This window comes from Carassius auratus, chromosome 23, assembly GCF_003368295.1.
Source record: "Carassius auratus strain Wakin chromosome 23, ASM336829v1, whole genome shotgun sequence".
Classification (NCBI taxonomy): Eukaryota; Metazoa; Chordata; class Actinopteri; order Cypriniformes; family Cyprinidae; genus Carassius; species Carassius auratus.
In genome coordinates, this window is record NC_039265.1 from 6,142,107 (window position 1) to 6,167,287 (window position 25,181).

The 25,181-nt window shown below is 38.1% G+C and overlaps 1 protein-coding gene across 4 annotated transcripts; it reads right to left on the bottom strand.

Moving 5' to 3' along the window:
* Window positions 1–7,019: 7,019 nt before the first annotated feature.
* Window positions 7,020–24,727, bottom strand: eif4ba (eukaryotic translation initiation factor 4Ba). Of its 4 annotated transcripts, XM_026199440.1 has the most exons (15): window positions 24,626–24,727; window positions 22,823–22,963; window positions 18,575–18,780; window positions 17,205–17,321; window positions 16,912–16,966; window positions 16,648–16,791; window positions 16,295–16,423; window positions 15,985–16,152; window positions 15,649–15,886; window positions 13,856–13,944; window positions 13,477–13,720; window positions 12,051–12,088; window positions 11,606–11,738; window positions 9,871–9,943; window positions 7,020–7,973 (listed from the first exon to the last, which is right to left on the bottom strand). In XM_026199440.1, exons 1-15 carry the CDS (start codon window positions 24,636–24,638, stop codon window positions 7,896–7,898), a joined length of 1,866 nt encoding a protein of 621 aa, XP_026055225.1. In that variant the 5' UTR covers window positions 24,639–24,727; the 3' UTR covers window positions 7,020–7,895. The 4 variants fall into 4 exon arrangements, with proteins under 4 accessions (XP_026055225.1, XP_026055226.1, XP_026055227.1 ...); XM_026199441.1 differs by lacking the exon at window positions 9,871–9,943; XM_026199442.1 differs by lacking the exons at window positions 9,871–9,943; window positions 11,606–11,738.
* Between the last annotated feature and the right edge of the window lie 454 nt (window positions 24,728–25,181).

Below are 25,181 nucleotides of genomic sequence, written 5' to 3' on the forward strand. Positions count from 1 at the left end.
CCACTGTTATTGTGCAAGAACGTTCAATCCTACTCATGGAGGGCTAGTGTTCTGCAGAGTTTAGTTCCAGTTCTCAGAGACACATCAAACATACAGTACCTAATCGAACTAATCAATGTCTTCAAGATTTCTAGAAAAACAGGTGTGTTGGAGCAAAACTCTTGCCCTCTTGGAACAGGGTCATTTAACATTCATCAATGATAGGAAAAGACACAAACATTTACCCTCAAAACCTTCCTCAGTGCACACAAAGGAAGACTTTGAGCCAAAATGTTTGTGTCTTTTTCCATCAGTGATGAACTAAACTTAAAAAGAAGACTGTTCTTGCAGTATCATAATTTCCTATACTAAGTAATTTAAAAGAAAATAAAATGCACCAAAATAAAAAATAAAAAACGGCGAACAGCGTTGTTGAGCTGATTTTACTAAAGACATTTGTGGTCATTGAACTTTGTGGTGCACCTGCCTTTGGCCAAAAGACTTGGACTAAAAATATGTTTATTATAACTCCTGGAGTTTCTCCAACCCTAATTAAATACAACTGAACCTGCTAATCAAGGTCTTCAGGATATCATTGAAATTTCCAATGTGTATGTGTTGGGGCGAGCTGAAGATAAGTGCTTTATGACATTAACCTCTTCAGGAGAAGGATGAGACACTTCTGGATTTACCCTTTGAAATAGTCTTACCAACTCAAAAGTGTATAAATGTCTCGAGGTTACATATGTAACCATGGTTCCCTTTGAGAACGAGATGCTGTGCTGAACGCCTTGGGAAAACCCTGGTGGGACCATTTTCTGAAGCATGTGTGAAAGCAGTTCAATAGTGAAGCGAGACGTCATGAAGACCAGCCTGCCACAGCACAAACATCCTGAAGGGCTATGCCCACTGATAAGGCAGAGTGCACTCTGACCCCTACAGGTAAAACCAGCCAAATGACTCATAGGCCAGTGTGATGGTGTCAACCACCCACCCGACTTTTTTCAAGGGTTTGCTTGGTTGCTGGAGCCCCTTTCTTAGGTGGACCAAATCAAACAAAACTGATATGCAGTACAGCAGGCCAAAAGGTATCACATTGGATGCACCTGCCATCAGACCCAACAGTCTCTGAAACTGTGACCTTCTCTCAGTCCCCTGAGGGCTGTGAGAATCACTTCGATTTGAGCAAGAGACAACTATGCCTGCATCGTTGATGAATCCCACACTGTGCACAGATAAGTGGTTATTTGTAATGGAGAAAGCACACTTTTCTTGACATTCAACCGTAACCCCAGCTTTTTAATATGGGCGAAGACGACATCTGCTCTGAATGAACTAAAATCAACTAATTGTTGATGTAATTCAGTATGCAGATGCCCTGGAGTTGCAACGGAGCCAAGGCAGCATCCACACACTTTGTGAAAGTGCGGGGTGAGAGTGACAGGCTGAATGGACAAATCCCGTACTTGTATGCTTTGCCCCCAAAAGGCAATCCTCAAGAACAATTTTCCTCCCTCAGACCTGATTTCGAACATGATCTGTTTGATAGTAAGCATCTTGAACCGAAATCATTTTATAGTGCAGTTCAGCAGACACAGATCTATAATCGGACGCAACCCCCCATCCTTCTTCAGAACGATGAAGTAACGGCTGTAGAACTCTGCTTCTCTCGAGGAGGAGGAAGACATTCTATGGCCTCCTCAAGAGAGTTTCTACTTCTTGTTCCAATACCAGAGCCTGCTCAGGGCTAAATAATGTAGAAATATCAGAAAGTCTACCGAGGGAACCAGTCTGAGTCAGGCTGAGTATGGTTTCTACCACGATCTTAACACCTCAGCATGGAGATCAGGGAAAAATGGAAGGCCCAGATAAAGGTTGTGATCTGGCTTCAAGGAAGTTCTCATCCAGTTTGCTTTTGATATGAGCATCCTGTTTCTTGGCTGGCGAGTCGATGTTGAGCCTGGGCACAGTGCGAGTCACAACCTCCTCTAGCTCCTCATATGCAAGGGACTGCGGTGTTGAGTTTGGAGTCTCCTATGTGTTGACGCTCATCCCATCAACCTACTCAGAGAAAGATAGAGGAAGCACCTAGCTCTCTCTCCAAGGGTAAGAAACTACGGGGTAGGCTTCTGATCCCTGAGAAGCATTCATATAAATTATATAATTTATATAAATATATTTTATAAACATAACATATTTTTCTTAAATATATACATGCATGTGTGTGTATTTATCGAACGGCAACCTCCCGCTCTCTCTCGTGAAACCAACATGGAAGTGACTAAAACTGTAATTCATCGACTGGCCGCTTGAGGCCGGCTGCAAAAGGGAGTCAGTCCCATAGACTCCCCATGTTAAAATGCCCAACTTCACAGCAGAAAAAAAAAACATGTTTACAGCCTGGTGCAAAAAATTATTTTGCTCTATATAGCTAATTTTGCCCTTCATGAGAACTGTGAGGGGTGTGAATTTTTTTATAACTCATCCATTTAAATTGTATCAAGCCTTAAAGTTCTGCATAATTAAGGGCATAATCACTTGAATGACAGGTGGCGACGGCCCGCTCTGCACACTTTGAGCTTTAAAAACTCTCTTCAGGAGTCTACGGGTGATGTCAAGGACACTACGTCCATGTTTTTATACAGTCTATGGTATTTATATATACATAATAAATATACACAGTACACATATATACTATTTAAATGTAAACAAAAACTTTTATTTTGGATGCGATTAACAATTAATTGTTTAACAGCACTAATTTACAAATTTTTTAACCACAAATGATCTTCATGCATTAGCTCTGCGAACCGCATCTTTACACATTTTGTAATCACGTCATCAATCATCAATTTCATAATCAATCAGCTCTTCATCTGCGTACTTCAGTTCAAAAAGGTAGGGTTAGGCGAAAAACTGCATCTCATGTTCTCCTCCAACTTCAAAATCATCTGACATCATTGTTTTACCATTATATAGGGCCTTTGACTTTCTTTGCAAGTTCACTTTATAAAAACCGGGTCGGTGTTTCCACCTACATCACACGTCACCTTTCTAATGTTCTTACACAAGGTGTAAAGTCAAGCTAGTGAAAGATGAGCATTTGTAGTTAAAAAGTATATAAATCTCTATTTATTTTTAGGAAAAGACTGATCATTTCGAGACCCTTTTTCATCGGCTAGGATCATGCAGAGCCCTTTTAAGCTGCATTGAAAGATCTTCAACCCACTGTGTCCCATTGAAGTCCAATATATGGAGAAAATCTTGGAATGTTTTCCACAAAAAAAAAAAAAAAAACAGAATTTATTTTTGGCTAAAGAAAGAAAGACGTGAACTTCTTGGATGACATGGGGGTGAGGAAATTAGAAGGAAATTTTTATTTTGGAAGTGAACTAATCCTTTAACTCCAACTAACACCAATACACTTGCTATGAAGTTTCTAGGGATTTTGAAGGCCTGAAGCTGGTTCAAGTGTGTTTAATTTGAATTGTGGCTAAACTCTGTGAGACAGTAGTCCTCTATCGTATCCTTAAAACTCTTTAGAGGAAGTAAAACCGCAGGGTGCTTGGAATTGTTTTTAAACTTTTAAAGCCATCATTTAACCCTCAGCATGTGCTGTAATGCTTGAACTGATCCACTAAATGTGGATGATCTCACAACACATCCCACCTACAGAGGGTGTGTGAGAGACGCTAAAAGGCCACCTATTGTTTATACAAAGCCATGACCTCAATACCCTCGGAGTTTAGAAGAAAATTTCTAAGTTTACCACAGCATATTTCACAGTGTCCCCCAAAACAAGTGGCCATACTGTCCTGCAATCTTCCAGGGCTTGGGCTGGTTCTGTATTTTTAAACCTTGACACTCTTGAGCATACTGACTGAGAATGAAACCAATTGTGCCCAAACCAGGGTGGAAGCGTGATCTCTAGGACCATAATTTAGTCACTTTTCCATAAACAAGGGAGGCTTGGAAATCTTGCCAAGTTCTAAGAAATGTTGCACCACACACCAATGCCAAATAAAGCAAAACTAGTCAGGCATTTGACCACACAACAATAACACGGTCTCAAATGCAACAAAAGTAAATTGTATTTTATGTTACTTCAATTGTTTTGTTTACCTTCGGTTTGAAGTAGCTCTGCCAAGGACAATATATTTGAACAATATATCTTGGCCACAGAAGTGTTTGTGACTACCTGGTTTCTGTACTAGGCTATGTGCTGTTGCCAATATAGGGCCACAAATAAAGTTTTCATATGTATGGTGACCAACTTGACCTGATTAACCTGGGGTTTTTCATAGGACAAGAGCAATCAGACTAAAACTTTGCAGTTCTGGTCACTATAACAAAAATACAAATTGCAAAAATACTCCCTCTAGTGCTTCCAGTGTTTAAATAAATGAATGCTAGGCTACAAATAGCCTGAAAGAACAATCTTCTTTTAGCAGTTAAAGATATGGTCTTGTGGTTTGAGGGAACTTAATTTAAAATGGCTGGAAAACAGAGTGCCAGGAAGGAAAGGGGAAAAATAGCCATCAATGTGCTCCAACCCAAGGGTACAAAAGGAGGATGTGCGGCATTTAGCTATTAATAGTGGTTTACAATCAACGTATATCGTGGCAGATGTTGAAATGCTGCTACAAACATCCTGAAGCAGTCATTGCACATGTCCACAATCAGAAGCATGAGTCGTTAAATATAAAAAAAAATATTTAAAAAAGTTTTTATCTCTGGAATAATGTACACAAGAACCATTGCAATAAGACCAGGAACATATATTAGGTTTAATTGAAATTTCTTGTTGACTTCAATCAGGCTCAATAAACACATCTACTGAACGAGAACCAGGCGGATGTTCACCACAGGAGAAACTTCACAGATCAGAATAGAATGATATAAAAGGCAGAAACCCAAAGATGCTGAGAAAATGTCAAAGAGATAGACCACATGCGCAGATGTTCTGAGAACATCGGGTTCCTGTTCTCCCGTCCGCATCCCACGGCCCTGTCTGCTTCCTGTCAGGGTTGCTGTCCTAGGAACAGAGATGACCCTTTGGGGCTTGGGCTCAGTTAATGAGTCCTGAAAGGCCGGGGTGAAGGGCACATTCTTTGGCCCCCGTCCAGCAGAAGGTCATAAGATAAAGGGGGTGTTAAAGGGACGCACAGCATGAGTGGAGTAGTATTTATAATAGTTTGATGCATGACTTTGGATGGTTCCGAGAAGCAATCTGTCCAAAAACATTATTTCAGCATAACTTTCTTCCTGTTTTAACTCCCTTCAGTTAGTAATTTAACCAAGTAATTAATTAGCCAGTGTAAAATTGCACCAACTTATTTTGAATGTAGTACTCAGTTATGCTTCAGGGTGGACTGTTCATTTTAACATCCTTTTCCCTCTTTAATAACATCCTCATAATGCTGGGATTAATGACACCTCATTCCACTGGAATTTTCATGGGAAATGAGAATTGTCAGAAACTCCAGCCTTCCAAGCTTGTATCCAGGATATACACACAAACACTAAGTGCTGGTTTTGTTGCAGACGTCATGGCTTGTAGTATCCAGGCTCTGGATCCTTTGAACATAGAGGCAGGCCAAAGTCAGACTTTGACTTCATGAATGATTGCTGACCTCTGACCTCAAAATTATACCAATGATCCAGGAGACATAGAGCTTCGGGGGAGAGCTCGCATTATGGTCCAATACTATGAATTCTCCCCAAGTGCCAAATGAGTAGAAATACACTTAAATTTGTATTCTGGTTGATACACAAGGAATATTCTTCAAATAAAGGATTTAACATTTAATAATGCCACTAATATTTGTCACAAATATTTAACCCACAACTAAAAATTTGGACCCTAGTGATACTACTAATAATAAACATTTTCTTAGCAGCAAATGAGCATATTAGACTGATTTCTAAATGACCATATGACACTGAAGACTAGAGTAATGATGCTGAAAATTCAGCTTTACCATCACATGAATAAATTACATTTTAAAATACATTCAAACAGAAAACGGTTACTTTAAATTGTAAAAATATTTCACAATATTACTGTTTTTACAGCATTTTTGATCAAATAAATGTACTCTCGGTGAGCATAAGAGGCTTTTTTCATAGAATTACAAAAAGTAGAGCATAATGCACACTTGTAAGTTAATCTTTAAAAGCTGCAGACCACGTGTAACCACACCAGCCCAGGACCTCCACATCCAGCATCTTCACCTCCAAGATCGTCTGAGACCAGCCACCCGGACAGCTGCTGCAGCAATCGGTTTGCATAACCAAAGAATTTCTGCACAAACTGTCAGAAACTGTCTCAGGGAAGCTCATCTGCTTGCTCGTTGTCCTCATCGGGGTCTCGACCTGACTGCAGTTCGTTATCATAACCAATTTGAATGGGCAAATGCTCACATTTGATGGCGTCTGGCACTTTGGATAAGTGTTCTCTTCATGGTGAATCCCAATTTTCACTGTACAGGGCAGATGGCAGACAGCATGTATGGCGTTGTGTGGGTGAGCGGTTTGCTGATGTCAGCATTGTGGATCGAGTGGCACATGGTGGCGCTGGGGTTATGGTATAGGCAGGCATATGTTATAGACAATGAACACAGGTGCATTTTATTGATGGTATTTTGAATGCACAGAGATACCGTGACAAGATCCTGAGGCCCATTGTTGTGTCATTCGTCCACAACCATCACCTCATGTTGCAGCATGATAATGCACGGCCCTATGTTGCAAGGATCTGTACACAATTCCTGGAAGCTGAAAACATCCCAGTTCTTGCATGGCCAGCATACTCACCGGACATGCCACCCATTTAGCATGTTTCTGTTGAACAATATTTGAGAGAAATAGGCCTTTTGTGTACATAAAAAAGTCTTAGATCTTTTAAGTTCCGCACATAAAAAACAAAAGTGTTGCGTTTATAATTTTCACACACACACACACACACACACACACACACACAAAACACAGTTAGAAAAATATTCTGAGATGCAATTTAATTCACAAAGTCCTCCAAAGCATAACTGTCTCAGTGTAGTCTTTTATTGTTTTTTAGATGGTACACAGTTTTAATCATTAAGCAATTCATGTCACTACCTTTAAGATATAGGCTCAATCCAAAGCTGCAGCAGTCTCTTTTGTAGAAATATTGAGATTCAGAGGAATATGTCAATTCCTATTGCACATCAGTCCAAAGGAGTGGCTAAAAAAAGTCCTCAAAAGGATAAGTGCCAAAATGGGAGACTCCTGCTTAAAGCAGCGCAGAGAAATATCAAACCAAAACTAACAGGTTCTGATCCGTTGCTTGCCGTTATTCAGCGGCTGTTATCCCTGAATACAAATCATCAGACCTGTCGGCCAATGCCAGTTTAAGACATAAAACCAAGGTTGTGAGATTTATAACCAATGGATGAACAATGCAAGTCACGGACCCCTTTACTTGACCAGAGATCTCGGTAAAGCAACTGCTGTAAACGTTCTTTCAGAAAGCTCAGGAAGCCCTAAAGTTCAGGGAAAACATTCATCTTGTGGCACTTTTCCCCTGATTCTACACTTTCCCGCCACTCATCGTGCAATCAAGCTACCGGGAAATGCACTCAACTTATGATGTATGCAAGAGCAGGATCCCTTTCATGTGAATTTAAATCCCCACCCCCCAAAACATGTATTAGTCATAAGCATTCATCCTTCCACTTTTTTTTTTTTTTACATTAAAAATGAGTCCTGTGTTTTTCCACTAGATTTTCGGTTCAGTCCTTAAGAGGAAGGGATTGCTCTAAAAATGGGTTTTTGCTCTCAAAGGGCTCATCTGGGTCCTTCAGTGCTGCATGAAACAAAAGCTGTAGGTTTAATTTGTAATTCAATTTAGACTGTCGTCTGTGCAGTCCATCCACCTCCTAATCTCCGCCCTCCTCGTCGTCTCCCTGCTCCCCGTCCATCAACAAGGCCGCGTATTTACTGGCTGAGCTGAATTTCTGTTAAAACAAAAAGGGGATAGTAAGATGTAACCAAAACACTGCTGGTATTTGAGGTTCATATGAGATTTATGGTCTCAAAATCAGGTGATTTTCATTTGAATTGTTGCTTTAAAATTAGCTTTTAGGAATCAACTTATGTTAATGATGGTTTTAGCTCATAACTGGTGCAACAAGTGAAACTAAATAATCCCCATTTAAATTTCTGAACATGTACCAAGGATACAAAAGCCGTATGGAATTTTTCTATTCTACAAAATTAAATTTTAGTTTAGTCTTCAGAGTAATTCCTTTAGGGGGAAAAATGGGTCCAACTTGACATTAGGTGTCTTTAACTACTATGCACTTAGATCAATAATAATGAACTGTTTGGTACAATGTACTTATTGTGTTCATGTTATAATGCAAATCACTTTTGCTGCTATTAAAGTGGGTATGGGTAAGGTTAGGGACAGAATTGGTGGTATGGTTAGGTTTAAGGGGGGGTTAAAGTGCAGGGTCAACACTTTAATTACAGAAGCAACTAGAGAATTTAAATACAGATGTAGTCGCAGGTATTTTTATATATATCAGTATAATGTAAAAGCATGTAAACAGTAAGTTTGTTGCATCAAATAATTGATTTAAATTTAGTTGTAGTAATTAAAAACACTTACAGTGGGTGCAAAAAATAAAGTTAAATATATAATACATTTATATACGTAAAAGTCTGAGACAACATAATGTTGGGGGGGGGGTGCATTTTTTTAGAAGTGGAAGAACTATTTTCTGCGAGACTTCTGATAAATAAAACAAAACAACAAATAAGATAAGTAAACAGACACAAATCTAATGCTTATAACATGAATGTCTCTTACACTATGTTGATTTATAGGTAAACAGCACAATTAGAATGAGGTTATGCAGTTTTTTTGTCATGTGTCAATAATATATTAGATATTGAAGTATAAGATAAATAAAATTAGGTCTGCTCTATAGATGTAAATGGAAATGTTGTCTCTCTTCGACCAAAACACATCTTAATACCGTAGCAGGGGTAGCAGCGCCTCTTACCTCCATGTGGCTAGTCAAAATTTTTAACCTTGTTATTCCATGTCGATAAATCCAGGACTACCAGGAGGATAGACAGTCTAAATGTCCTCAAGAAGACACTGTTCACCAGTAAACTTGGCTGAAAAACTAGTTCTTTAACACCTGGTGTATTTTAAGGTCTGCTCCATCTGGTCCATTAATTAGGTCCATTTTGCTTACCGTGAAAACCCCTTCCAAATCAAGTTCCAACTCTATGTGTCTGTTTGAAAAGTTCTGACACGGTGAAACTCCAGATGGACTCCAGTGTGCAAACAGACCTGAATGGATCTCAATTACATTTTTTTTTTCAGAAGCTGCTGCAAATGATGCAACAGATACTGATATCGAGGACTTTGTTCATTTACAGATGCCACACGCATTCAGAAAATTCTAATCTAGGATTTGAATCTATAATTGAATCATCTTTATAAAATAAGGCTGGTTGATGGGCCATTGCACAAACAGCTTGGAAGAGGGTGTCAAATGTAATGCTTTCACACACAAGCATGTACTGGAGAGGTCTGCATCAGTATTCTCTGCTCCGTTCTATACTACAGCTATAATTCAATGCCAGGATCAAAATTATGTGTCTAGACTCAAATAAATATTTACATTTTTCAAGTCACATATCTTTTAAAAGAGGCCTACAATTACAGTCTGTGACCAACATTGTAATTTCCATGACACAGAGTGAAGAAGCATCTAAAAAAGGGACTAGAGAAAACTTTCATTAAAGGATTGGAGAGCAAAGAAAGCCAGAAGTAAAAGTAGAGGGAGCGGGGATCATGGGTTCACACCCACAGAGAGTGTTAGCTCTGTCACTCACAGGACTGGGAGGCTCCTCAAATTTCTTTGGCTCTGGTGCTGGTCTGAGATCTCGCTCTCTTCTTGCATCCTTTCTACAAGTAACGCACAACACAGTGAGACAGAGTCTCACAAGAGCGTCTACACTCATTCAGAAAAACACTCAGGAGCAGGGACATAGACCCCGAGGGGAAAACATCCTGTTGGCAATATTACAATCAACATAGGGCTGCTTGATCATGGCAAAATCGTAAGCACAACTATTTTGGTCAATATACACAACCAGTCAAAAGTTTTTGAACAGTAAGATTTTTAATGTTTTTTTTTGCGGAATTCTTCTGCTCACCAAGCCTGCATTTAGTTAATCCAAAGTACAGCAAAAACAGTAACATTTTTGAAATAGTTTTACTGTTTAAAACAGCGGATTTCTTTTTTAATATATTTTAACATGTAATTTATTCCTGTGATTTCAAAGCTACATTTTAAGCATCATTATTATCGTAACATGATCCTTCAGAAATCATTCCAATATGGTGAGTTGATGCAGCAAAAACATTTATTATTATCATTATATTGATAACAGCTGAAAAAAAATATTTTAGGTTTCTTTGATGAACAGAATGTTCAAAAGAAAAGCATTTATCTGAAATTAAAATCTGTTGTATTATTATAAATGTCTTTATCAACACTTTTGATCAATATAAAGCATCCTTGCTAAATAAAAGTATTTACATAATTTCTCTAAACTTTACAGTATAATGTTACAAAAGCTTTTTTTTTTTTCAGAAAAATGCTGATCTTTGGATCTTCTATCCGTCAAATGATGATGAAAAATGTACTTAACTGTTTTAAATATTGATTATAAAAAAAATGTTTCTTGAACAGTAAATCAGCACATTAGAATGACTTCTGAAAGATCATGTGACACTGAAGACTGGAGTAATGATGCTGAAAATACAGCTTTGCATCACAGAAATAAATTACATTTTAAAAGATATTTAAATAAAAAGCAGTTACTTTAAATAGTAAACATATTTCACAATTTAATGGTCGGCTTGGTGATATATAAAACATTGAAAATCTTACAGTTCAAAAACATTTGACTGGTATACTGTATACAGTGCTTTACCTCTCAGAAATGGAAATCTAACATAAAAATGTATTAAATCACACAGCCCTAAATTGATACTGTAAAATCCAGTTTGTAAAAACTAATTCTATTTGATGTTGAAATGAGATGAAGTCCCTGCTCCGGAGCCATACACTTGTTCTCTTGTTCCTGAGGCCAAATGCATCTTGCCCAGAGATATTTGCTATAACTATTGAGCTGAACTATGTTTAAACTGTTGTTTTACACAACAATTAGTTTCAGTCATTAAATATAATTGGTCTTTTCACTATTTGTATCACTCCAATCCAAATTGTCAATCTGTGTGTTGGATTTCTCAAGTGACTTTTTCTCATCACAAGTAACTGATTTTATGAGTGAGTCACTGAATTATAATTCAACTGATTGAAAAAAAAAAAAAAAAAATCAGTAAAACAATTAATTTATTTTTGACTGGAAAGATGCGAATGGACACAGTGTTCTACAGGCCAAACTAGACAAGAAACACATTTGTCCAACCACCACCTTTATAATTCAGAAATACTACAAAATCTAATAAGAACTTAAAGAGTATCTTAATATATCCTCCCAGAAGGAAAAAAGATCTCTCCGCTTCTGAGCAGTAGGGGGTGCCATGAGAACAGCTAACCTGTCTCCCGTCTCCTTCCTTCGGTCTCGGCTGGCTGCTTCTCCACGCCCCCTGCATGCTCCAGAGCCCGAGGCCCCACCACGCCCCCGAGAGGGGCCCCGGTCCCGGCGCACCCCATCTGCTTTGTTTTCATCTGTAAGGAGAGGACACTAGGACAACTCTACTAATAAAGGAGCTGCATTAGGCTGTCTGCTTCAGTTAACTGCTTCTTAACTAAACATCTGGAAAAGGCTGTTTTTAGGAAGAGAGGCTACTGGACATTTTCTCTTGCCTGGCAACTGCAAAAGACAATAATCCCCTGTTGTCAATCCAATATGACTTTTAAGGGGTTTCCAGTTGTGACTTGTGTGTGGAATAAAAGAGTATATTCTTTGACTTCTTCTTTCACACCTTCCACCATTATTGCTTTTCATGGCTCGCTGGATTTGAACATCTATAAGCTTACCTTTATTTCTTTGAGGAGCATCAGCTGAGCTTGCTGCACTGAAACATAAAGTACATCAAAAATACTGAAGTCAGAACAATTCTATATAGCTCTCTCTCTCTCTCTCTCTCTCTCTCTCTATATATATATATTTAAATATATACACAAACTTTCAAAAGTTGATGGTCAGAAAGTATTTTTTGTGGTCTTAAGAAAAAGAAACAGTACTTTTATGCATCAAAGATGCATTAAATCAAAAGTGAGAGTAAAGACAACTATAATTGTTAGGGGGAAAAAAACCTTATTTAAAATAAATAAAAAGTATTACTGTTTCAACACAAATATTAAGCAGCACAACTGTTTTCCTTATTGATAATATTCAGAAATATGTATTGAGCAGCAAATCAGCATATTATTATGATTTCTAACAGACCGTGTGACACTGAAGACTGGAGTAATGATGCTGAAAATGTTTTGCATCGCAGGAATAAATTACATTTTAGTTTATTTAAATATGAAATATTTAGTTTTAATTGTAATAATATTTCATAATATTTATGGTAAGATTTTATTTTTACGGTGTCCTTGTCACACTTTTATAGTAATAACAATAAAATATGCATAATGCAACTAACCCTAAACCAAACCGCATCCTAACCCTAATCATAAAGTAAGTGCATGCAGTTAATTAAAGCTGCAGTAGGTAACTTTTGTAAATATATATTTTTTACATATTTGTTAAACCTGTCATTATGTCCTGACAGTAGAATATGAGATAATCTGTGAAAAAAAATCAAGCTCCTCTGGCTCCTCCCAGTGCTCCTATTGCCATTTGCAGTTACGGACCGCTCCCGGTAAAAAATAACCAATCAGAGCTGCGGTCCGTAACTTTGTTTGTGTTCAAGATTTACAAAATGTATATAATAAGCAAGTACACCATGAATCCATTTTCCAAACCGTGTTTTTAGCTTGTCCTGAATCACTAGGGTGCATCTATAATAAGTGTTTATATTCGGACTATTTTAGATTGCTTCGGGGGTACCGCGGCGGAGTAACCCAGTACCTTTGTGATCCTTCATAGACATAAACAGAGAGAAGTAGTTCCGGCTACGATGTTCTTCCGCAAGACGCAAGCAGTTCTGTTTATTAACCGCTAGAGCGTCAAAAGTTCCCTACCGCAGCTTTAATATTACTTAATACTTAAATTAGTGTATAACACTGTAATAAATACACTGTACCATAAAGTGTAACTGTTTTTACTTTAGTTTTTGTAAACACATTAAAAAAAAACCTTACAGACCCCAAACTTTTTATGTAGAGTATATTATTGTGTACTAATTATATAATATTTTAGATAATATAGTTGTAATAATATAGTACATGTTGTACTGAAATAATTTTTGGATAATAGCTATCGATATATAACACATCAATCTGTGTTATAAACCTTTTGGGTGGCGCGCTACTGCTGGGAGAGACGACAGGTTTACTATCACTCTCGCTGGATCCTGCACTCATGGTGCTCCTCTTCGCCCAAGGGTTCTCCTTCGGTGGAGGCGCTGGGACAACTTTCAGCAGCAGCCCCTCCTGTTTGGAAGGAGCAGTCTGGTTTCCATGTGAGGATGAATCCTCGTCACGGCTGCTGAAGACCTCGTTTTCTACAGAGCGCTCACTCTCCCGACGCCTCGACACTGTTGAGATAAATCATTGCATATAGCGACGGTGTGACGATTATGTATGTGTCTTATGATCAGTTCCTATAAAGCAGTCTCTGTTAATGTTTTGTGTACATCAGATCGGTGTATAACTGGTCAGTGATCACTTACCCCTGCTCGATGTGTTTCCTGTTTGTGATGACTCACTTCCTGTTCGTGAGCGCTCGGTCGCTTGGTCCTCACTGCGCCAGCTGGGATGCCTGAGCGTTTTAGAAAATGAAAGTGAAAACACGGTTTAGAAAAAGGGAAAGCATGTGAAAGTATACCCTAAGTACTATGCCACTAAATAACATAATTAGACAAATTAAAATAGTTAATATCATCACATCCAAGTTTTTTGTTTTTTTTTATTGGGGGTGTATTCAATCATTCACAAAACCATATTAATATGCAAGAGTAAATTGAGCTACAGGTCATTATTGCAATTTATATAAATGTATAGTTTAATTTGGTAAGATTTATAAGTGTAGCTCAAGTTTAACAAAGTTAATGATTAGTTAACCTCCTAGTTATGAACAAATGTGATACATTTAAAAAGATTATTTCAATTAAAAAAATATTTATATATATATATCAGTGATGCGCAGGTCAGTGTGTAAACAACCTGCACCCGACCAACGTTTTCAACTAACCCGGACCACAAAAAAATAAAAATAAAATATTGTACCCGACCCACTTCCTATCCCGTATTTTTTTTAAATAGTAAATGCTCATCGTAGCGTCACTGGGCCATGACAAAGCCACCACTTTGGTCATCATCTTTCATTATCTCAGCAAATGCCTCCCACACTTTGCTCTTTCTATTTGTGTATTTGTGGAGCTTCCACTCCCCAGTCTTCACCTTTTCTCTTGCCGCCTCCATCTCTACCCGCAGACTGAGTAGTGATGTGTCGTTCGTGAACAAATCGTTCTTTTTGAACGAATCTTTTATGTGAATGAATCGTTCTCGTTCATGTAATCCTCATATTTCTCGTTCAGTGAAATTCCTCCCTCCACAGCAGCGCGGCGCTATTAGCAGTGCATGCGCAGCTCGGTGAACCGGGTATCTGTGAACTGTTTCATCCTGTCAAAGAATTACTGAACCTCGAGCCAATAGTCTTCAAGTATAAGATGTAATGGAGCATGTGATTTGTTGAATGTAGTGAACGGAAACGCCCTTCACCGAACGAGTTTCATGAGTCTGAACGAGATCGAGAGATCTTGTCGTTCGTGAATGAAATGACTGAACTGGTACATGTCGTTCGTGAACTAAATAAATGAGAGTATACCGGATCAGTCGCCCATTTAGCATTACAATCTCGCAAAGCGCAGTACTGTGCACATACGCTTGTTTTGATATTTAGCATAATGAATATAACTCCACGTTTAATCCCCGATTTATGAATGTAAATATATAATATATGAACTGTCTGACCAAACAATTAAAATAATTATGCAAGAATAACTCGTGCTTTGTTCATCTGAACAATTTATCTAGACTTTATTTGTTGAATGCGATCATGCACACATTTTAATAAAGCCAGATCAGTTTTTGTCACAAGTGAATACGTTTGTTGACTTAAGACATAACACATAAGACACTCTTTTTCGCTACTTGCTGTGGCGTATTTCGTGTAATATGAAGAAATGGTAACTGAACGAATGAGTGAACGAATCATTTTGATGAACGAACTGAAAATTTCCACCACTAAGACTGAGCTTGTGCGTCATCTTTGCTCCAATTATTCAGCCAATAAAGTGTAGGCCTATGTATTTCAAAATTGTGTCTAGTACTATTTAAATTAACTATTTTTGATAATATTTAATATAAAATAATTCTGATGACAGAATTTTCATTTTTGGTTGATCTCTCTTTAACAATAAAATTCAACATTTAAGTAAAAATGTATATCAATGTCCTGTACCTCTCTCTGGGCTTGCGTTCAGGTCCTCTGTTCTTGTCTTCCTCCAGCTGTCTCTGCAGTCTCTCCTGCTCTTTCTTGAGCCTCTCCTCCACCTCTCTCTCTTTAGCTGCCGTGTCCACTGGTTTGGCTCCTCCGAAGATGGACGCAGCTCGTCCCGAGGCTGAAGGGCCACTGCTCTGGTCTTCCTCTTTGGGAACGCTGCGGGGCTTCAGGTTCAGTTTTGGCCTCTGAGGTGGACCTAAACACAGACACAGTCCAGTCTGTTTAGATGACCTGATTAAAGACTTCTTTAGGTTTGGTTCCTGGAGTGACCAAGATAAATTAAATGCACCGTACCCCCTCTGTCCTCACGCCTATCATCTCGTCTCTCGTATCTCTCTTCCCGGTCACCATATCGGTCTCCATAGCGCTCCCCACTGCCCCGTCCATCGTCCCGTCGGTCATCATAGTCACGCCGAAAGCCACTTCCAAATGCTCGACGACCCCCACTGCGAGAATCATAACCTGAAATAAGGTTAGATAACACTAGGTTAAGAAAGATCACCAATGTAAACAGCACAACTGTTCACAAAAATGATGATAAAAATATTTCTTAAAGGAAAACTGCATATTTGTCAGAATTATAATGTATGAAGGTGTTATATACCTCTGTCATAGTCTTTGCGCTCTCTGTCATCATAACGTTCCCGGTATCTGTCTCTTCCTCCATCATAGCGGTCATTGTCCCACCTCTGGCCATCACGGGAACGGTCCGATTCATAACGATCTCGGGACCCTAAGAAGTGGATGGTAAAAAAAACAACAACTTTTGTACTCCCTCTTCAGTGCTGACCAATAACCAAATAACTAACGAATTAACTAATAACTAATTCATTTACATGTAATCTTACAATAGATATGTTTTGTAGCTTGACATATTTTTATTTTTTTAGAGCTTCAAAGTAGTTTCCTCCTATACTCCTTTTCCAAAAATATTTGTCACATGAAATAATTGCTTACGCTCTGCAAAGGCGTCGTCCCTGCGTGGACCGTCATCAGAGTCAGATTTAGGCCGTGCACGCCAGTCAGAATCGGTCTTGTCAGGGCCCATGTCTCGCTCACTACGGTTACGATCCCGTCCGGATGAGGAGCGCTCATCTCTCTCTAATCAGGATAAGTCCAAAATGATTGTGAATTTGCAAATATAGATTTTTTTGCTCCAATAAAAAAGATTTACATCTGCATTATGGTACATATGAACAGATCAGTTTCTCAGAGCCACACCTTTCTCATTGGACTGGTCAGCGATGTCTACACGGATCCTACGGTTTCCAAGGTTCTAGAAAGAGAGTACGAAGAAGGGTCAATCACAGAGCTGAGAGCTTTTGTCTTCATTTTGGATAAGTGTAACAGACAACTAGCGCCACCATGTGGCCAAAATAAAACTACCAACAACACCAACAGTGATTTCTATAATTCAGGAGCACACAGGTCTGTATCTGTTACTGACAGACACACAGACAACAACAAGGTGGATTTTAACACTTTTAACACCAATACTACTGATGGGGTCTCACCTCTTCATTGAGACTGAGTGCACGCAACAGAGAATCCACGTCATCAAACTCTGCGTAGCCGAAGCCTTTCAGCCGTTCTGGGTTACTGGGCTCCCTTGGGAGGCGAACTGCACTGATCTGTAGGAATTAAAGAGAAATAATTACAGTTGTTCATATTTCTTATGCTTTACGCTATGGGCTAGAAAACAGCACTACAGTTTTACACACAATTGCTGTTCCGTTAGCAGTGCTATTTTGTCTATTTTTCCAGCATCTTACAGTATACCTTGCATTTTTTTTAAATGGAGTGTAAAGTTACAATTTTTAATTTATTTTAAAAATGGTAAATTAATTAAATTAAAGTTGAGTCCAAAGGCTCCTGCCTTCTGATCAAGTGCATTACATCAGTTCTGCACCATCTAGCTGTTTTGGATTCTATTTTTTAGGGTTTATGCTGATTTAAACAGTCTGCATTTTCCTTAATTGATCAACCGACCAACCGACGGACAGACAGATAATTTATTAGACTATTTGGTAAAACTTTATTTTAAAGTGTCCTTGCTACAGTGTAATTAATCATTTAATTAACTGAGTAACAATAATTAATGTAACTAATATACTTACGATAGGGTTGGGATTAGGGTTACTTGCATGTAATTATGCAAAATTTATTGATGTTATAATAGTAAGTATATATATAAAGTGTGTAATAAGGACATCTTAAAATAAAGTGTTGCCAACTATTTTTATTTGAATATTTCTTAAAATATAATGCTCTCCTGTTATAGCAAAGCTGACTTTTTAGCAGTCACTACTCTAGCCTTCAATGCCATTATCAAATTTTTTACTGTAACTTTTAATCAATTTAATGCATCCCAGCTGAATATTTTAATATTAAATATTAAAGTATTAATAATATATATATAGATTTTTTTTTCAATGGAAGTGTAAGTAACAAAAAAATAATAATAATGATACACAATGTAATATTGAATAAACAAAATATTAAAATCTTTATCCACTATACTAGAACTGACACTTAACTAATGCGGTAAAAGAACAGTCAAAAAAGTTTTTATATGAAATGATTATACTAAATTTAAACTAAATGTGTATTTTGTACTGCTGAACTTGTAATGGCATGTGACAATGTACCTAAAAATGACGTTGCAGACCCCCCCCCCCCCCCCCCCCAGAAACTCAGCTGTTCTCTCAAAACATCTTAAAAAATCATTTTCTTCATGCACTATTTACCACAAGGTGTTGTGAGACATGCAAAACAGTACAAGTCTGAAACCCCCAAAGGGTGCTGTTGGGCAGAATCCATGTTAACAAAGTACAATGCATGTGAGAATTTCTTCTGCAGGCTCACAGGAAGAGGAGACACTCACATTGAGTCCACGGAAGAAGTTTTTGATGGAGTCCTCACTGACGTCGTAGGGGAGGTTTCCCAGGAAGGCAGTGTAAGGGGGGCTGCGGGGTAGACGGGAGCGGTCGATGTTGGGCTCACGGGCTGCACGTGGAGCCGTTGGGAGAATGGACCGATCGATGGGCGGCGCACGATACACGTCATCTTCTGTGTGCCAGGATGTAGTAACTATAAAAGAAGTGAAGCTTGATTAGGAACAGTTCATCCCAAAATGTAAACTCTCCTATCATTTTCCCTAATGTCCTTTATTCCTTTAACTCAATAGTTAAGAAAGTTATTATATTATGTTATGATATTGCTCCTGTAATAGCCAGTAAGAAGATTGGCAGACAGAAATCAGCTTGGAGAAAATCAACAGCAGTACAGAGTTTGAAAAAACAATGCAGAAAATTCTGAGCAGTGTGGCGGAAGATGAAACTTGAAATTCACTATACTATAAAGATAGCCTTTGTGCTTTCAATGCGGAAGTAGCTACAGCTACACAGAGTTTCTTCTTAAACCTCATAAACAGTAACTTCACTCAGAACACTAGCACTCTTTTTGCTACTGTTGACAAACTTTCGAAATTTTCAGAAAAGATCATTAATATCAGGAAGGGGATAAGCACATCCTCAAGTTATGCAGTGGTCAGACAGATTTGGCTGCAATATAAAAAAGAAGATACTGTCTATTTTTGAAGAAATTGATAGTAAAATTTTGGAAGAAATTGTACAGCACCTAAAATTGTCAACCTGCTATCTTCACACACTCCCACATATTTTTTCAAAAGAGTGCTTAGCTGTTTAGAAGGAGATCTCTTAGAAATTGTGAATGCCTCACTTCTATCTGGGAGTTTTCCAAACTCGCTGAAAACTGCAGTTGTTAAGCCCCTTCTGAAAAGATCTTGATAACACCATTTTGAGCAATTATAGACCAATATCTAATCTTCCTTTTACAGGCAAAATTATATAAAAGTTAGTTTTTAATCAGCTGAACAAATACTTAAACTCAAATTTATACCTGGAGAATTTTCAATTTGGTTTCCAAACACATCACAGCACAGAGATAGCGCTCATTAAGATAATAAATTATCTTCAATTAAATTCTGATTCTGGCAAAATATTAGTGCAGATATTACTAGATCTTAGTGCTGCGTTTGACACTGTTGGTCATAACATACTACTACAGAGACTGAAAAACTGGGTCGGGCTTTCTGGGATGGTACTCAAATGGTTCAGGTCATACTTAGAAGGGAAAGGCTATTATGTGAGCATAAGTCTAAGTGGATGTCCATGACATGCGGAGTCCCACAAGGCTCAATTCTTTCACCGCTCTTGTTTAGCCTGTATATACTCCCACTAAGTCAAATAATGAGAAAGAACAAAATTGCCTATCACAGCTATGCTGATGATTACCAGGTTTACCTAGCCTTATCTCCAAATGACTACAGCCCCATTGACTCCCTCTGCCAATGCATTGATGACATTAACAGTTGGATATGCCAGAACTTTCTTCAGTTAAACAAGGAAAAAAACTGTAGTCATTGTATTGGGAAACAAAGCTGAAGTTCTCAAGGTGAATGCATACCTTGACTCTATGGGTCTAATAACAAAAAATCAAGTCAGGAATCTTGGTGTGATTCTGGAGACAGACCTTAGTTTAAGAAGCCATGGTAAAGGAGTAACTAAATCAGCATACTTTCATCAAATTTTTTTTTCAAGAATTAGATGTTCTGATTAGACAGCTGCAGCAGAGTAAGTTAGAAATACCAAGGGTTCAAACAAAACAAGGGGAATCTGCTTTTAGTTATTATGCCACCCACAGTTGGAATCAGCTTACGGAAGAGATCAGATGTGCTAAAACATTAACCACTTTTAAATCTAGATTTAAAAATCTCTTTTAAACTGTTTTAGCTGTGCATTTATTGAATGAGCACTGTGTGATGACGGAAATGATTGCACTGTATTTTATATTTATATTAAGAGGCATAGTGCCAGGTTTGCCATGGAAAACTGCTACTGTACTTCTTGTATTGAAAGAGCAGAAATGGAAATGACATTTGAAAACTACAGTGGAGGGGAATATTATCAAATATTATAATAAATACCATTACTAACAATTGGAATAAGTAATAAGGCCTACTTTATTTGACCTTCACAGCCAGTAGTCACTTGATGCCTTTATTGAATGAGAATTATTGAATGCAAAACATCTAATTTAGTTGTTCACAGAAGAAATAAACTTAGAAAGTTTGGTATGTAATGAGCGTTGTAATGACAGTATTTTCATGTGAACTGTAATGTCCTTATTTAACCTTCAGCTTTTTATAATAAGCGTCAATCCTAAATTGAGCCTCTATAAAATGATCCAACAACAAAACGTAAAGTTTGTCTTAAATAATATAAACTTTTACACTTAACTGAAAATGAAAACATTTCAGCCCAATGACAGCTATAGATCCATTTTTTATTCCCTTTTTAAGCATGTGCATTTCCCTAAAGTCTGTGAAAACCAAACCAAAACCAAAGAAAACAGTGGTGAAACTATCTTTATCAGCAGGTATCAATAGTCTTTATTTGTCATTCAAAAAAGGGAATCTAAACCAGGACTGCAAATACAAGGGCTCCAGACTTTATATATTATGAAAAAAAAAGCGAGAAAAAAAAAAACATTTAAGCAAGCATCCTTTGGCTTCTATAAGAAACAAAATCAGGCCACAGAAAAAAAATAAAATAAAACACTTTATCATTTCAGTCATATGGTCATGTGTTTATGTCTCATCTTTTCTTGTCAGTATCAGCATTTGAATCCATCTTGTAGATGTCCATGGAACTAAGCTTCACTTAGAGTGGGAACAAAACATCTTTCCAAATTGCAAAATATACAGTCACAAAGAGTTGTTTATTACACAAAATCTGTGGTAATATCGCCAGCCATAACTATGTCAGCATTACTTGCTGGGGGCTCCTTCTCAAAGCAAACAATAAATGTTTTCACGTCATGCACACATCCAGTCTATTTTTCTTCATTATTAACATGCCGTTATATAGGAGGTGTTGACTTTTATCTTTAGCACCTTGCATTCTCTTATCACGTAGACAAGAGGTTAAGTGGAAATATAAATATGCAATATAGTGCATAAATATAGCAAAATGATCCTCTTTATTGTTATTTTTCTAGCTGACTGATGAGCCGAATGGCTATTCTGAGGTAAATGTATTGCGTGGCATTGTTTACTACAAGCTTTACACGTTTTCAGCAGTTTAAAGCACTGAATAAGCTTTTACACGAGACATTTCAGTAAAATGTACTGTAGGCCATCTTATAAAATAACTTTTGATGTTCATTTCGTAGTAAAAGAGAAAGATATAACGTGATCACGCGCCGCATTGTGGAGCATCATAACAGTATTGTTTGTTATGAATTTGGCAGAATTTAAAAGATGATAGCCTACTTTGTTTATTAAAAGGTAACAAAGCACAATGCTTATTGTGATTTCTGGACAGCAAGTGCGCCACAAATAATATGAGGTTCAAACATTAACAGAAAACACAGCATATAGACTAAAGATCTTGTCAACAAGAAGCCATAGTATCAATTATAAACGAGAATTGTTAATGATATTGTTAATATCCACACAGCTGACAGCTTTACCTGTTGTAGTTTGTTCAAGTTGTGCACGAAATAGACACTACAAAAACTTCACTCGAAAATGTACATTTTTGGTCCATTTTAGCCACAGTCTGGAGTCTTGATATAAACAACCTGTAAACGAAGCAGCACTTGCGTACCATTTTGAATACGAATACTGTTAAACATCTTTATTTATGGAAGCACCGCCACATTTGTACGTCCAAGAGCACACGCTCCGAGCACACAGTATAACAGCTGACAGGACAGGAAGATTTAGTTTTTACTGACATATGGTCTGACAACATCTCATCTGACTGCAGTTCACTGTTGAAGCTACTACTGAAGCTCCAGGTCACCTGTAACGGTTTCGCGATCGTTTGACTCATGCCTGACGCTGAGGTTTTTGAAAGCATATATATATATGTCATTTTAAACAGGCACTGAATACAAGTGGGAAGTAAATTGTTATGTGCTTTATACATTATCTTTTCAATTCTGAAATCAAAAAGAAGTTATCGAAATTGAAAAAGCATATTTTGAAAGCAAAGCATCTACAATTCAAATGTGGTAGATGTTAAATCCCATATCTGAATCTCACCATCTCCCTCCAGGTCATCGGTCTCGTCGGCCCAGCTTGTGGGCTTTGGGGGCGTAAAACTCGGTGGAGCATTTCCCCCGCCGTCCTCCGCTAAAAAGTCAGTCAGGGTAAGGGTCTTACCCTTTTTCTTAATTTTTTTACCTGCGAAATAAATAAACAATAAGCACACACTGAAAACAGCATGAAAGGTCTCCAGAGATTGACCATTAAGCTCAAAACTACGATGAGTCATCATCTATCTATGAAAACAAACGGGCTATAAATTGAAAAGTCTGCTATGGCTTATGCATGTATTTGCCATTGGATGACAAAGCAGAAGATCGAACAATATGCAAGTTAGGGTACTTTGCATTTAATATAATTAAGTAAATGTAGACTAACCAGTCCTACATAATTTGCATAGACCAACTGCTGCATTTAGCTATCTATTTTCAGGCCAGATTCACTCTCGTCTGTTGTGGACCGATGCGGTTAACATGTGGAGAGAGGCAATGTTGTGAGCTACTACACACTTCTGAGCTCTTTGTGACAGAATGCACTGTCAGGACATTCCAGTTCTGTGCAACCGAATCAGTGTTTACTGTAGGGCTACGACACCCCGCTGCAAACCAAAACAAAGCCCCCAAGTTCTGACAACATTATCCTAAAGCTCAGTGTATGTGCAATGACTCAAGCACACCGGCTTTAGAGTAGCAATGACGGAAGTAGAAGGAAGAGTATAAACTACTAAATCCTAGAAGAGGTTTAATGCTCGACAAGATGTGTATAAATGTGGTTTTGTGCCATTTTCTCTTAGGACCGCTGCATGGGAATGATCTCCATTAGAGCTACCATTTTTCAGCACCAGATAGGGCTTTCCGAAAAGCACCTTAGATTCACATATGAATGCATAAGAGTTGTTCGTTCTGTACGATTTTAAAATGCTATCAGAAAAAAAGTCTTTAAGTAAATGGCATTGTTCCTTTTCATGCTAAATGTCTATTTGTTTAATATAAGCCGTCAATACGGTATCTTGGCTGACAGTTAATAATTTAATTAGTCAATTCAAGCCATGTGCAGATCTCTAATTGAGTTATCCAGAGCGTTTGTCCTGGGACAGTGCAGAAGGCCAATGAGAGCAGCCCTAACATAATTGTTGTTTTATCAATGACGTGGTTAATTTTTCAATTAAACAAGCGACATGCACTTAGAAACAAAACGTGTTATCTATTTACACTCGCGCAAGGCGATGTATTTTGTAAGATAAACGCGGGAAAGTGCAAGGGGACTGTATGAAGTTACAGCAGCCCCTCCCTCAACTCTGCGCGTGCGCTTACACAACTATTCACACGTACACGCGCTCGAGCCACTTGTTTATTTCGGTCGTGTCTTGTATACAAAGCAAAGCAATAGTGCATTTATATGTGGAAAAGCAAAACAGTTACAATGCAATGACAACAACACATAGCAGCAAGCATATAGACACGGGCTTGGCTGTATGCGTTTCGTTTTCTGTCTGAGAAATGCGCAGAGGACAATTTCGCCGTCAGTACATGAAAACATCGCTTCCGTATTGTGGGAACAGAAAGTAAACAAGCTGGTCAGTGTGTTCTTGTGCATACACACAGCTGCTGGTGCAGTTTCTACGCAGCGTCTCTTCACAACTCAAGATCAAGCTTTTACAACCAGCCCTCGCCGCTAAATCGAGGTCATCAAGGGTGCGACACACTTAATCTGCCACCGAATGACATTTCCCGTACACTAATGACACGTCGCACCCAAAATTTCCCAACCGGCCCTGGCACAAATTTATAAAACCCTCACCTGCAGCCGCCATGCTGGAGAAGGAGTGCGTGTCACATCCCCGGATGGGGGCGTGGCTTGCTGCCTGACGTCAACACGCATCCAGCGCTGCGCCCACTGCGGTTTGGGTAATGTAGTCTTTATGGGTTAGGGTTCAGTTTAATCTTGTTGTCAATGCGTGTAAACAGTGCTCCCTGAAATTTTTGTGAACATATACCGTCTTTGGCACGAAGTTCATTCCATTAGATAATTATATAACTTGAGAGCATACTTGTGTTTTGTTGTATTTTGACCAGCAGAGGGCGTCTTCAAATCGTGTCAGCATTCTGTCATCATCCTTTAATATTTTTTTATTCAAGCTTTAAGAAAAAAAAAAAAAAAACCTGGAGACAACACCTGCAAGAGTGTCTTCATCATATCATCGTTATCACCTTCAAACACATAACTAAAGCGTCTTCGTCTGCGATTTGATACTTTTCACTGCTTTTTACAACCAGATCTGGTTTGATAACCTTACTGAAAGTAACTCAAGAAATACTCATTTATTAATAATATTAACGCATGAACCATCCACTTA